General features: G+C 34.7%; 1 protein-coding gene across 3 annotated transcripts in view; it reads right to left on the bottom strand.

Annotated features, from left to right (window-relative positions):
- Pmvk (Phosphomevalonate kinase) overlaps positions 1-14,846 on the bottom strand; it is a 53,336-nt gene that overhangs the window by 11,921 nt on the left and 26,569 nt on the right. For all 3 annotated transcript variants that reach the window (XM_090405987.1, XM_090405986.1, XM_090405985.1), the window contains exon 3: positions 2,233-2,296. In XM_090405987.1, the coding sequence (XP_090262113.1) occupies positions 2,233-2,296 (64 nt within the window). The remainder of the gene's footprint in view (positions 1-2,232; positions 2,297-14,846) is intronic.

The following is a 14,846-nucleotide window of genomic DNA, read 5'->3' as shown; positions in this document are numbered from 1 at the left end:
TAACTTCCATATCTCTACTTGTTAGTGTGGTCTTCAATAGCCAAGTAATCTATGAGCTACTTTAGCAACACAAGGGAGGTCTGGAAAGTTCTGATAAACATCCAGAACAAATATTTTTCATATAAAAATGTGTTTCATAAAATATATTTTCTTTTAGGATATATATTCATCCACTATCCTATCTTCCCTAAAAATACTAAACCCTTCACATTCTACCCCTGTAACTACATCATCTGCTGTTAGCCAAGTCTCACTAATGCCTATAACTTATTATTATTTGACACCTCCAGGGAGTCCAAGACTCATTGAGGGAGGGTACCTATTCTACAACTCTCCGTCTCCACCACTCAACCTCATCCACCCCTCATCTACCAACCACATCATTTACACCAATGCCATCTACTGTCCACCACCGCCACTAGTATTTTCACAGACAATCACAAACATCCATGCCCACGGCAGGATTCGAACCCCCAAGCCTTTTGGCTGGAGAGCGTATATGCTAACCACTCAGCCAACCAGGCTGGCAACTTCTGGCAAGGTTGCGCTAACCAATGCCAAAAACACTTCCTTCTTGTTCTGAGATTTCCAGCATTAGTATACAGAAACTGCAGCATCACTTTAGGCTTCTACCTACCTCTACTTCCTGAATTGACTACCCTTTTCAATATTTTTCCTTCAGAGACTAGATTTCACACATGGATGCCTTAACACAAACTCACCTGAATTTGAGCTTCAGTATGCTCAATGAACAAAGCTCTCTCTCTCTCTAGACACCTAACACCAAAACCATTATACAAATCCTTCTTTCCATCAAACACAGATCCACAAATCCAACATCATTCATTCTGCATAGTTAACACAAAATGAACTGAATTTCAATAAGGCTACCCAGTCTTAGCTCAGGATATGTGCTGAATTTCCAAAGTGGTGAAAATCAAGCATGGTAGAATCTACAAATTATTATATCTTGACATCATTAAATGATTATGAAGCAAAAATTCCAATAGATTATTAAAATAACTATTTTAATTGTCAGCAAAAGTAATCGTATTTGTAGTGACTCAAACTGTTCTTCAAAGTTGCCAAAACTATTTTAGCATTCCAAAATACCAAGGTTGAACATTCCTTTTTCGGAAACAAGAGCCCTTCATTCCTTGAAAAATAACGCAAATCTGGTTATTTCTAGAAACAACAAGGGCAGCATTATATGGATCCTAAGGCTTACAACAAAAAAATGAATCTTTTATGAGATTACAATACTTACAACCCATAAAAAAGGGGATTTCCAACCAAACATCTGCTTACAAAGATTAATAAATAAACAAATAAGATTAATTCATTAGATCAAGCAACAGTTAAAAAAATAAGGATATATATATATATATATATATATATATATCGTGCCAGACCTTCTAGGATCCACTAGCTACCAAACATTTATAAATTAAGTTACCCTCTGAAACAATTAGTGATAGTCCTACTTAGTCAATCATAATTTCTATCCAACATTCATTTTCCTTTTACAAGTCATTCAAATTTATTTATCAAGATAACCACAGATTTTTCTCTCAAAAATCAAAGATTTAAGACTCAATTCTGATATCATGGTCAGTTCTGACATTACCTCCCTTCGACATCTTGAGAATTTCCTACTGATATCTTAGAGCTATTTAAATTTGTCAGAATATTTCTACTGGAAGAATAAATTATCAACAAGCAATGACGCACTATAATTTGTAAATGCATTCTAATTTTTAGGTATGAAAAAAAAAAAAAAAAACGGTAATAATTAACAAAACTGCCACATCAAGTCCACTTTTCTGTTTTCAATTCTCCAGCATACATGACTGATTAACCAGAAACATCATATTAAACAGTCTCTCTCTCTCACAAACTGCATTCTTAGTTTGCCCAGAAAATGCTCCAAGCAAAAGACAAAAACCTAGTTTCTCTGAGAAAACTAAAATGCAATATATTTATACAAAAAAAGATTTGAGGCTAAAATTATTTTAAGTAGAGAAACCTGATTCTATCCAAAGATGGATACAGTCAACTCTCACTGCAACAAAAACAAGTATAGAAAATGCAGTCAACAAACAAAGATCCTGGCAAAGCTCTAAAGTATCAATGTTATTCTAAAAGAAAGTCACTATAGCAAACTATTTCTTTGGTTTCTATGAGCAAGCATAAAAATACTGTTTATAGAAAATTAAAACGTTGTAAGCTTACTTTTGCATACTGTTCTTTTAATGGTCCAGACAGGCGAATCACAGCACACACATCACTGCCAAACCTAAAATGAATATATATTAAGCATTTCATGAATTTTTCTTCACTCAAAATATTTTTTGAGCAGTACAGATAGCAATAATTGTACATCATACTTTTTTGTGACTTTTTTTTTTTAAATTCAAGGATCCTGAAAACACCACAAAACAGATATGTACTCTGAAACCTAGTATGTATATGATTTAGTCATAATTATACTGGATACTACAAAATATTTCAAATTAAAAATCCTGGGATATTGTCTGCAAGTATTGATCTAGGATACGCTATTGGGCCTATTCACATGAAACATATAATTAAGGAAAAGCAAATGAAAAAAGTGTATGATGAGTATGTTGATTTTTTTACCAAAAAACTAATGTAATAAAAAATTACTAACACTGGGTTTATAGGTCATAATTATTTAATAAAACCTACTAGTTTCACCACTTAGGCTAGTAGCTTCATCTGGGTTAGGATAAACACACAAATATACAAGCATTAAATATGAATCATTACATAACTAAAAACAGATTATATAGGAACCATTACACAAAAATACAAGTAAAACAGAAACACATGGAGTGTGGAAGTTGGCACATGGTCAGTCATTGTTCAGTAGGTGTGCTCAATAGTTTGCAGAAAAATTAAAGTTCAATGTGTTTAAAGATGTTATAAGTGATTTCCAAATGTCACACAAAATCATTCCTTGGTTTCTGTTGAGAGTGCCTTGTGAGTGGATTACCATCGTAGCCTCTTTGATGTTGCAGGCACTGAAGTTGTCTTCTATGTACGGCAGGGAGTTCTTGTCCCATTCAATGTTGTGGTGAGTTTGGGAGAAATGGAATGCCAGATCTGAGCTGTCTTCTCTGTTGTTATTGACATCTCCAATATGTTCTTTTTGTTTTATTTCTAAACTTCTCAATGTTTATCCTATGTAATTAAGGCCACAAGAACATGGAATATTGTAAATTTCAGGATGTTTGTTGAAAGGGTCGTGGTCCTTGGGCTAGCTAACAGATTTCGTACCATCATAATGGGTTTGAAGGCTACTCGAATATCATGAGATTTGCAATTTTTAGCAAACGTTTGCCAATAAAAGGGATGGAAACTGAGGTTCAGTAATTAATGTCATGGATCTGTTGTGTGTGTGTATGTTGTCGGAGAAGATTGTAAATGCAAATAATGAATAAGTGAATAATATTACATTGTGCAGTGCTTAATCTCTATAAGGTCAAGGATGAATCTTCTGACCCTGTAGAAATATTTATAATAATAAGTGTGCAATCAATCTACACTGTTCATTAGTAACAGAAAGACTCAACAACTGCATTACAATCAGCTGTAAATAAAGGCGGAGCCCAATTTATGCAAGGGTTACATTCCATAAACTTTATATAACACAAATTTTACTTACGTCAGATTTAACCGCCACACATCTGTATTCTATTGATGTTTTAATTCTGTTAGTTTCATTGAGGATGCACACAAATAGATGTAAATACATAATTATTAATAATGCAAAGTAATATAATACAACATATACAAAATGAGAAAACAGAAATTATTATTATTACGTGACACCTCCAGGGAAAGCACCTACTCTACAACTCATTGCCTCCACCACTCTATCCACCAACTACCATCACCAATGCCATATACCACCCACCACTAGTATTTTCAAAATCACAAACATCCATGCCTTTGGCAGGATTCAAACTTGCAGCCTTTTGGCAGGAGAGCAGATACACTACCCACTCGGCTAACAAATATAAAAGAAAATTTATTATCCAAAAAATATCAAAGCTTACTGAGTGATGGAACTATCCTCCCCCTCCACCAACCAAAGGCTAAATTACATTCAATATAAAATTTTAATTTATATTAAGAGTTATTAAAAAGACATACCTGGTTGTGTAATTTTAGAAGGTTGGGATGACAAGATATTAGGCGATTAATGTGAAGTCACTGGCCTCTATATACAAGTAGCCTAGCCATGAAGATACTTCATGTGGAAATTTAGTTTGTTTACATTTGGATAAAGGATTAAACAAATCAAGAATATAATTTCTTGGCATCTAATTTAATTTATAACCACGTGTGAAAACTTTCAACAATACATGTCCATTGGTAGGTGATGTTGTCTTCATAGCCTACATCACCTACCATTGAACATGTATATAGATTGGCAGAATCAGTTGCTGGTGGTCATTAATTAACTGATAAACCTCTAGGTAGGGGCAAAATCCCAATTGGGATTAGTACCAGTTGAGTATAAAAGATTGTAGAAATTATATAAGATCAATACCATGATTGAGTATAACTGGAGACTAGAAGACTTTATAATGCCTGAGTAATTTAGTAATCTTCGAATGTCTTTTGTTCTGAAAACTACATGAGGCATATGGTGCTCTGTTTCTGGTTTAGTATATAGTAAGAAGTAATTTGCACTGGTTAACTGATGCTATCTCCAGATGCCTTGGTCAACTGATCCAACCTGATTTACCTTGTTCATCTTATATACAGATATATTAAACATTATGAAGCAAAGAGGAAGAATCCTCTCCAGATGAAATCCATATGAAGATCAAAATGTCAAGTAATTCAGTTTATTTTCAAATAAAGTTATTACTCAAACATGGTATTTTTTTCACCAGAGGTCAGGAAAGTAGCGTTAATGGTTGACCAAATTAGCATGACTAACTTTAGCACACTACTTCATTATAACACAGCTTGTTTCTTTGTATATATGTGTTTACTCCAGGTGATGATCTTGATATGAAGTTCGAAACATCAGGTGATTTTGATTTATTTTCAACTGAAATTTTGTACTATAACTGGGTAATTGTATCCATAATAATTTTTAAAAATGAATGCTGATCACCAAGACTATGAAAGAAATGATAATTTTGAAATGTGATCTGCAGCTAATGCTTTTATCAAAGAATTGAGCACTTGAATAAAATTTGTCAAAAACTTTATGCAATATATACAATTATAGTCTGCCCGCCGATTAGAGATCCTTCGACATTTCTGCGCATGTCAGAAAAAGAATCCATTCCGATAACAGGGTAATCAGTCTGTCTTCTGGGATGAGTTTGTTTATTATTACAGGTCGGAAAATTTAGCTTTTCTTTTACGAACATTGCTGTTTTTAAAGTGTAACTATTTTGCTTGTATAACAGTTGGAAAAATGTACATAGAGTATTAACAAAATTAAAAAAGGTATAGCATAAAACAAAAATTTAACTAAGTTTATTTTTAAGAAAGTTTTCTATAAAATAAAAATAACTATACAGAAAAACAGAAATTTTTTCAAATGAACTTAGATATTCTAAACTTACAGGTGAGAGAACTGAGACACTTCAATGTCCTAAACCGATTAATTATTTATCTTTTTATTTATTAGTTTTGTTAATTAATTAGTTGTGACTCTTTTAACAAACCCATGCAAAAAATTTCGGAAAAAATACCATTAACAAATCCTTTTATTCTTCAGAGTCATCTGAATCAGTGTCCGAATCGCCATCACTTTCACTTAAACTTAATAATAATAATAATAATAACTGATCACCAAAGGTTCGCATAATTCTTTGATAATTCCGTCTCTGTCCCAATACATATTTTCCAATGAGGCAAATCTTCAGAGTCATCAGAGTCAATTGGTGTCTGAATTGCCATCACTTTCACTTAAACTGATCACCAAAGGTTCGCATAATTCTCTCTGTCCCAATACATATTTTCCAATGAGGTGACATGAGAGCAATATTTTCCCCAGTTTTGAACTGTAATACTTTCAATCATTCTGAAAATATTACAGTTCTGAAAGCTTAAAAAGTTTCAACATGTTAATATCCCCAGTTATGTTGCGATGGCGAATGAAACTTTTCACTTCTGCCCAAACATACTCGATAGCATTAATATCGCAATGATATGGTGATAGCCTCAAAGCTAGAAATCCATGCTCTTTGAGCATCGTGTCGAATATAAATAGTTTAGTTGTGGGCGAGTTTCTTTTGACTAAATTAAACAATTCAATTTATTGCATATCTGAGGAATGAGAAATGTTATTTGCAGAGAGCCAATCCATAAGAACTTGCTTCTTATTAGACCAATTTGGAACTTTGTTTAATCGAATAGAATGACATGAAGCATTATCAATCAATTATAACAACAGCATTTTTAGGCAGGTTTGGAATCAGTTTTTCTTCTGCCCACTTTTCAAAGATCGTAGAATTCGTTTGCCCATGGTAATCTCCAGTAGTCGAATTGGCTTTGTATAGTAAGTTTGAATTCGGTAAAAAACCCATTTCTTCACCCGCACACAAAATTATTATGCGCCGTGAGGCATTTCCGGTTTGTAGCACTCCACATTCTTCTTTAGACTGCCAACATTTTCCATAAGTTAAATTACTATCAATCCAAGTTTCATCTAGATACACAATCGGTCTTTTCTCCTCCCTGCAACATCTTATTGCTCTCAAATACTGCGTTCTAGATAAAACAATGTCACTTCACTCCATGATAAGTTTACTTTTATTCTGGGACTTTTTAAAACAAAATCCGATTTCATGAAGTAATTTCCTTAGTCTCTTTTCCAAGAAAAATTAATTTTTTCTTTAAGCACAGGAATCAATTTCGGAACAGTTGGCACTCTTTTCTCAACCACGTAAAATTCGTGAATAGTTCTTCTTATAACGTCTACATCAAAATCAAAGCTATGGTTTTCTTTCTCTGGCGCTTTTTTTAGGAGATTTAAATTTTGGCTTACCTTCACCTTTTGTTCCCCTACGAATTCTTTTAACCGTCGACCCCGATACGCCCGCAATTGCACTTGCATGCTTTATGACTTCAGAAAGGGGAACAAGGAGACGGACTTCTGACGATTCTTTTTCACAGAATGGTCAGCACATTATTCAATATTCTTTTGCAAGAGCTACTGAAACGTTTAACAACAGAACTTGTTGACTGTACTGGATCCATCATATAAATTAATAATAAAAAAAAAATGCAAAAAAGCAACAACAAAAATCAAGCTATTACTAGTACAGCAACAGACAAGAAAGCATGTGATTTCACATGTTGGCGACCAATTCGTACATTCTTCATTTCTTTCTCCCCTTCAGCATGAATCTACTACTCTTGGCAAAATGCCAAGGAGAGCTACAAACGATGGTCATACTATATCAACCAATTCTGGTTTTTGAAAGGTGCTTGAGATGCATCACCTTGATAATGTGATGGAAGAAGTGCTTAATTGTGATAGCTTATGGAGATTCAGAGCAGATTGTCCAATCAAAATCTCATCCATTCCCACATTTCGTCCATTACTTTTCTCATCCAGTAGGACATTTTGATCAATCTTATTCGTCCATTACTTTTCTCATCCAGTAGGACATTTCGTCCAATCTTATTCATCCACTGCTATTTGTCCAATTGAAAATAATTGGACGAAATGCCCTGAAAGCACCTGGGTTTGAGGTTATTTGTCCAATCCTATTTCTGTTTGAAAATGAATGAAATGCCCTGAAAGCACCTGGGTTTGAGGTTATTCATCTAAGCCTATTTCGATTTGAAATTAATTGGACGAAATGCCCTGAAAGCACTGGGTTTGAGGTTATTCATCCAATCCTATTTCAATTTGAAAATAATTGGACAAAATGCCCTGAAATCACCTGGGTTTGACTCCTTGGAGGCCTAAATAATAATAATAATAAACAATCTTCTTATTACTTAAACTGAAACTATTATCTTGAAGTCTCTGCTGATCTCTTAGAGTTACCTTTTGAAATAAATGTGGTCTATCCATGTCTGAAAAACCTTGGACCCTTTTGCTGACATTACAGCCTCTCAGGGGTCCTTAAATTTGCATTTGTAGTGTGAACTAACACATATAAAGAATAGCTGCCTTTTCAATCAATTCAGTTGTAAGTTTACAATTTATTGATCAAGAAAGGACACATTTATCATATTTAGTAAAACTGCCATTCATATTCTTCTTTTAACTGGTACTAATATTACCAATATAAAAAAGTGAGAGGATCCTTAGGATCCCCGAAGTTACGAGGTAGGTGGGACCAACAAAAAGTGCGTAAATCGAATTCGCGTAACTCAAGTATAATTTTGCATACAAACATACAAAATATTAGTTAGTTGGGACCAAAGGTTTACAAAAACACCTATATTTTTTAAGAAATATAATCATAATTGTAGTTTTTCGTACATAAAAAAAAGAAAGATATTTCGATGTCAAGGGTTTCATAAACTCTAATAGATTCGTCTGATGGCATAATGTCTTTTTCTTGTCATGCAAAATTTCTTCATAGTAAGCTAATGATTTTTTTTATTCCTTACCTTGTAGCTACAATTCGTTCCTCATTAGAATCTATGTCCTCCAAAATCAGTAGACCTTTCTTTTATGATTGTTCTTACTGTGGATTCCTGTAATGAAAATATGCTCACATATTCTGCCTTAAAAATCCTTAATAATGTTGATTTTTCTTTCCATAGTCAATGTTTTTCTTTTCTTGGTAGCTGTAGAAGAATTGGACTTGCTACCTTTGGACGATATTATTATTTTTTTTGTACTAAAATTTTTATCAAGAACATAACATTAAACAATTGCAAGGTTTGTAGACTATAAAAATCGTGTATGAATGGAGACCACACGAAATGCGTCAGTGCTTGTTCACAGCATGTGCGACACTAGCGAATGTGGCCGGGGCTGGAAAGATACAACTAGTAGTGAGGCCTGAAGCAGGACAGGAATACGTACATATATGAAACTGCGTAACTCCAGATTCGCGTAAGTCGAAGTATGACTGTATTATTAAGATTATATATCTGTGAAGAACAAATCTGAAAGCACAACCCAACTCGATATCATCAGAGATAAAGATCGGTACTATCAACATAAAAAGCCTGAATGGCAAAGAAATGGAGCTAGCTGAGGAATTAGATATGTACCAGATCGACATAATAGGGATGACTAAAACAAAAAAGACAAAAACTGGTGAGATCTTTCTGAGCAATAAATACAAAATGTTATATTCAGGCAATGACAATCAAGGAAAAGCCATTTTTTCAACACAAAATACGAGGCAAATCTTCTTCAATGGCAGACAGTCTCAAGTAGAGTGATGTGGACTTATATCAAAATGGGGAATTGGACAATGAGACTTATTTGTGCCTATGGTCAGACAGAAGATTCTACTAAGGTAGAAGTGGAGGAATTTTTTGATGCTTTAGAGAAAGCAACTGGCACAATGAAAAATTGGTCCTTGTTGGGGATCTAAATAGCAGAGTAGGAAATAATTGTCACACATACAAAAATATTTTGGGAAAATTTGGAGAAAAGAGCAAAGCTAATAATAATGGCAAATATTTGTTGGATTTCTGCTCAGGCCATGGACTGGTTCTTACTAACACCATGTTCCAACATAAAAATGTGCACAAATTTGCATGGAGAGAAGAGGCAAGGAATAATAAAAGTCTCATTAACTATTTTAGTTAAGATAAAAAGCCAAAAGGCTAGTTTTCTGGCACCTTAATATAGAAAATAAGGTGATAAACATCCTTTGTTGTTTTATAGCCAGTAAGCGAAACTAAAGATCGATAACTACGATCTATAAGTTTCATGCCGAAAAACTATTGTGAAGGCAATTCGAAGTAGAGGTGGAACTTGCTCCACCTTTACTTCGAATTGCCTTCGCTGAATAGCCTTCACCTTTACTTCGAATTAAAGTAATTTAGGCAATTCGCCTTCGCTGAATAGCCTTCACCTTTACTTCGAATTAAAGTAATTTAGGCAATTCGAAGTAAAGGTGGAGCAAGTTCCAGCTTTACTTCGAATTGCCTTCGCCGATAGTTTTTCGGCATGAAACTTATAGATCGTAGTTATCATTCTTTAGTTTCGCTTACAGGCTATAAAACAACAAAGGATGTTTATCCCCTTATTTTCTATATTAAGGTGCCAGAAAACTAGCCTTTTGGCTTTTTATCTTAACTAAAATATAATTACACCTTTATGGCATTCGTATAGTGAAGGTATGCAAGTTCTTTTCACTAAGCTTGGATATCTTCCTGGATCTACCTACTCACTGATGAGACCTCAAAAAAGGTTCAAAACCGGTCTGGGTAGTGACCTCTCCTCATAATGTAATGACAGTATTACATCTCCTAGGAGCTGTGTTTTACATTATGAGAAAATATCAAGAATAGTGAGGTAGCTTGCTCCACCTTTACTTCGAATTGCCTTCGCCGACAGTTTTTCGGCATGAAACTTATAGATCGTAGTTATCGATCTTTAGTTTCACTTACTGGCTATAAAACAACAAAGGATGTTTATCCCCTTATTTTCTCATTTACTATGTTATTATTGATAGTGATGTTTTCTCCCTGTTGCAGGACACCAGAGTGTACAGAGGATTTGAAATTGGAAGTGATCACTATTTAGTCTTGAGAAGAATAAAACTGAATTTCATATTGAAAACAATTAACATGTAAGAAAGTTTTAAAGCGAATAAAAGTTGATCAGCTCTCAGATGTGAACCGTAGACTAAAATACACAAACATGATTGAAGAGAACATGAAAGAGTTTGATAACAGGAACCAAACCATGGAGATTCAGTGGCAAGCCTTGAAGAAAACCCTGATTGATTCAGCCAGAGAGGCATGTGGCGAGGTTGTCAGCAAGGATAGAAAAATCAGAACTCCATGGTGGACACAGGAAGTTAAAGAAGCAGTGAAGGAAAAGACGAAAGCATATCAAAAGTTCCTGGTGAATAAGTTAGCTTGTGCTCTTAGAGAATACAGAGACAAATGTAAGAAAGCTAAAATCTGTGTAAAACTAGCTAAACAAGAGTCATGGGAGGACTTTGGCAAGAACATAGAAAATAAATATCAAGATGGTGGTAAGATATTCTGGAAGTTGTTAAAGAAACTTAGAAATGGAGGAAAAAGTGCTGTAAAAGGAGTTAGAGATGATAAAGGTAACATGAAAACGGGAGAAAAAGATATCCTTCAAGTATGGAGTAATTACTTCGAAAAATTGCTAAATGAAACAAGCAGTGATGACAGCACAGTGGTAAAAAACACTCAACAGGCATACAGTTAGGAATACATATCCATACTTGAAGTAGAAATGCATTTGATGATTTCGCATCGAAAAATATTTGATGAGAAATGCTGAAGTATAGTGGCTTTTATAAAAGTCTTACAATGGCTGCACTACATAGTTCAGAAGGCCTGAACAGAGGGACTAATTCCTGATGATTGGAGTAGAGCTCTCATAGTACTCTTATATAAAAAGCAAAATAAAACTGAATGTGAGAATTACAGAGGAATTTCCCTAATGAGTGTTCTAGGCAAGATTTATGCCTGCATACTTGAGAAACGGTTGAGAAAAGCTGGGTGAAGAACAAGCTGGATTCAGGCCAAATAGAGGTTGTCAGGAACAGATCTTCACTTTACGACAAATAGTTGAGAAAGCATGGGAATATAACAAAGATCTGTATTTAAGTTTTGTCGATCTGGAAAAGGCATATGACAAGGTACCAAGACAGAAGCTATTCAATACGCTACAGTTATATGGTGTCAATGGGGCATTATATCAAGCAATACTTAGTTTTTATTTGAGTTGCAAGTCAGCATTTAGAATTGAAGGAAGTACAGGAAGATGGTTTAATGTTAAATCGGGTGTGAGACAAGGATGTACATTATCCTCTCTGTTATTCATTATCTATATGGATCCTATTATGAAGGAAAGTGGTATTAAACATGATATCAGAATTGGAGATGATAATGTATGCTCTTTGCTTTATGCAGACAATGTTATACTTCTAAATAAATCCGGTACAAGTTTGCAAGATTCTGTGACTAAATTGAATAACTGTTGTAATAGATATGGTATGAAGGTCAGCAATAAAAAGATAAAGACAATGAAAATAGGTAGAATCGTTGAAAATGTCAACTGTGTTGTGAATGGAGAATCTGTGGAACAAGTAAAACATTTCAGCTACTTAGGCACAATTTTTAGTGAAGATGGTAAATCAAATCTGGAAATAGACAACAGAATCAACAAAGCTGGTATGGTAGGAAGTCAATTGAATAAATTCATATGGAATAAGAAAGAAATTAGTCAGAACACTAAATTAGCTGCATACGTGTTCAAACCAGTTTTAACTTATGGATCTGAGAGCAGGGTCAGAAGTAAAATACTTGACCAAAGACTAGAGACTGCAGATATGAGAGTTCTGAGAAAGATTAAAGGCCTGAACAGATGGCATCAATGGCAATATCATATTAAAATGGAGGATATTAGGAAAGAACTAGACATTGTCAGCATCCAGGAACGTGTTAGCAGAGCCAATCTCAGGTGGTATGGTCACTTAAACAGAATGGGCGAGTCAAAATTAGTAAAACAAGTGTTCTCTGCCAGGTTGGCAGGAAAACGACCCAGAGGAAGACCAAGATATAGGTGGATTGAAAGAAATATAAGATCTGATAATGTTGGGGTCTCATCATCATCAAATTCCTGCCATGTATCCTCAAGGGGTGTACTGGATATGATAGTACTACATGAAAAAAAAAAATACATCATTACTAACTTCCTATCTACAATTTTCCTCCAAATCAGTCTGTTACTTATCAAGACTCCAACATCATCAGATCTTATATTTCTATCGTCTAAAGCACTTTATACCGTATCAATCCACCTATATCTTGGCCTTTTTCTGGGTCGTTTTGCTGCCAACCTGGCAGAGAACACTTGTTTTGCTAATCTTTCTTCGCCCATTCTGTTTAAGTGACCATACCACCTGAGATTAGCTCTGCTTACGCATTCCTGGATGCTGACAATGTCAAGTTCTTTCCTAATACCCTCGTTTTTAATATGATATTGCCATTGATGCCATCTGTTAATGGCTATAATCTTTCTCAGGACTCTCATATCTGCGGTCTCTAGTCTTTGGTCAAGTGTTTTACTTCTGACCCAACTCTCAGATCCATAAGTTAAAACTGGTTCAAACACTGTCTTGTATACAGCTAACTTAGTGTTCCGACTAATTTCTCTCTTATTCCATATGAATTTATTCAGTTGACTTCCCACCATACCAGTTTTGCTGATTCTGTTGTCTATTTCTATATTTAATTTACCATGTTCACTAAAAATCGTGCCTAAGTAGCTGAAATGTTTTACTTGTTCCACAGGTTCTCCATTCACAACACATTTGACATTTTCAATGATTCTGCCTATTTTCATTGTCTTTGTGTTTTTATTACTGACCTTCATACCATATCTATTACAATAGTTATTCAATTTAGTCAGAAAATTTTGCAGACTTGTTGCAGATTTATTTAGAAATATAACATAAAGCAAAGAGCTGACATTAACATCTCCAATTCTGATATCATGTTTAATACCACTTTCCTTCATAATGTGATCCGTATAGATAATGAATAACAGAGGGGATAATGTACATCTTGTCTCACACCACATTTAACATTAAATCATCTTCCTGTACCTCCTTCAATTCTAACAGCTGACTTACAACTCAAATGAAGACTAAGTATTGCTTGATATAATGCCCCATTGACACCATATAACTGTAGCGTATTGAATAGCTTCTCTCTTGGCACCTTGTCATATGCCTTTTCCAAATCGACAAAACTTAAATACAGATCTTTGTTATATTCCCATGCTTTCTCAACTATTTGTCGTAAAGTAAAGATCTGATCCTGACAGCCTCTATTTGGCCTGAATCCAGCTTGTTCTTCACCAAGCTTTTCTTCCACAATTCTTCTCAACCGTTTCTCAAGTATACTTGCATATATCTTACCAGGAACACTCAATAGGGTTATACCTCTGTAATTCTCACATTCAGTTTTATTTCCCTTTTTATATATTGGTACTATGAGAGCTCTACTCCAATCATCGGGAATTCGTCCCTCTGTCCAGGCATTCTGAACTATGAGGTGCAGCCAATGTAAGACTTTTATACCACCATACTTCAGCATTTCTGGTCAAATATCATCTACTCTTGCTGCCTTTCCACATTTCAAGCCTCTGATGGCTTTTTCTACTTCAAATATGAATATGCATTCCTGACTGCATGCCTGGTCCTTGTTTTTTACCACTGTGCTGTCATCACTGCTTGTTTCATTTACCAGTTTTTCAAAGTAATTACTCCATACTTCAAGGATATCTTTTTCTCCCGTTTTCATGTCACCTTTATCATCTCTAACTCCTGTAAGCTTCTTCAACAACCTCCAGAAAATTTGGCCACCTTCTTGATATTTATTTTCTATATTCTTGCCAAAGTCCTCCCATGACTTTTGTTTAGCTAGTTTTACACAGTGTTTCGCTTTCTTGCATTTGTCTCTATATTGTCTAAGAGCACAAGCTGACTTATTTGCCAGGTACTTTTGATAGGCTTTCTTCTTTTCCTTCACTGCCTGTTTAACTTCCTGTGTCCACAATGGAGTTCTAATTTTTCTATGCTTGCAGACAACTTCACCACATGCCTCTCTAGCTGAATCAATCAGGGCTTTCTTCAAGGCTTGCCACTGAATCTCCA

The sequence above is a fragment of the Typopeltis vanoorti genome, chromosome 16, assembly GCF_054136105.1.
Source record: "Typopeltis vanoorti isolate ZY-2024b chromosome 16, IOZ_Tvanoo_1.0, whole genome shotgun sequence".
NCBI classification, from domain to species: domain Eukaryota; kingdom Metazoa; phylum Arthropoda; class Arachnida; order Uropygi; family Thelyphonidae; genus Typopeltis; species Typopeltis vanoorti.
This window is presented reverse-complemented; position numbering and strand designations above follow the sequence as displayed.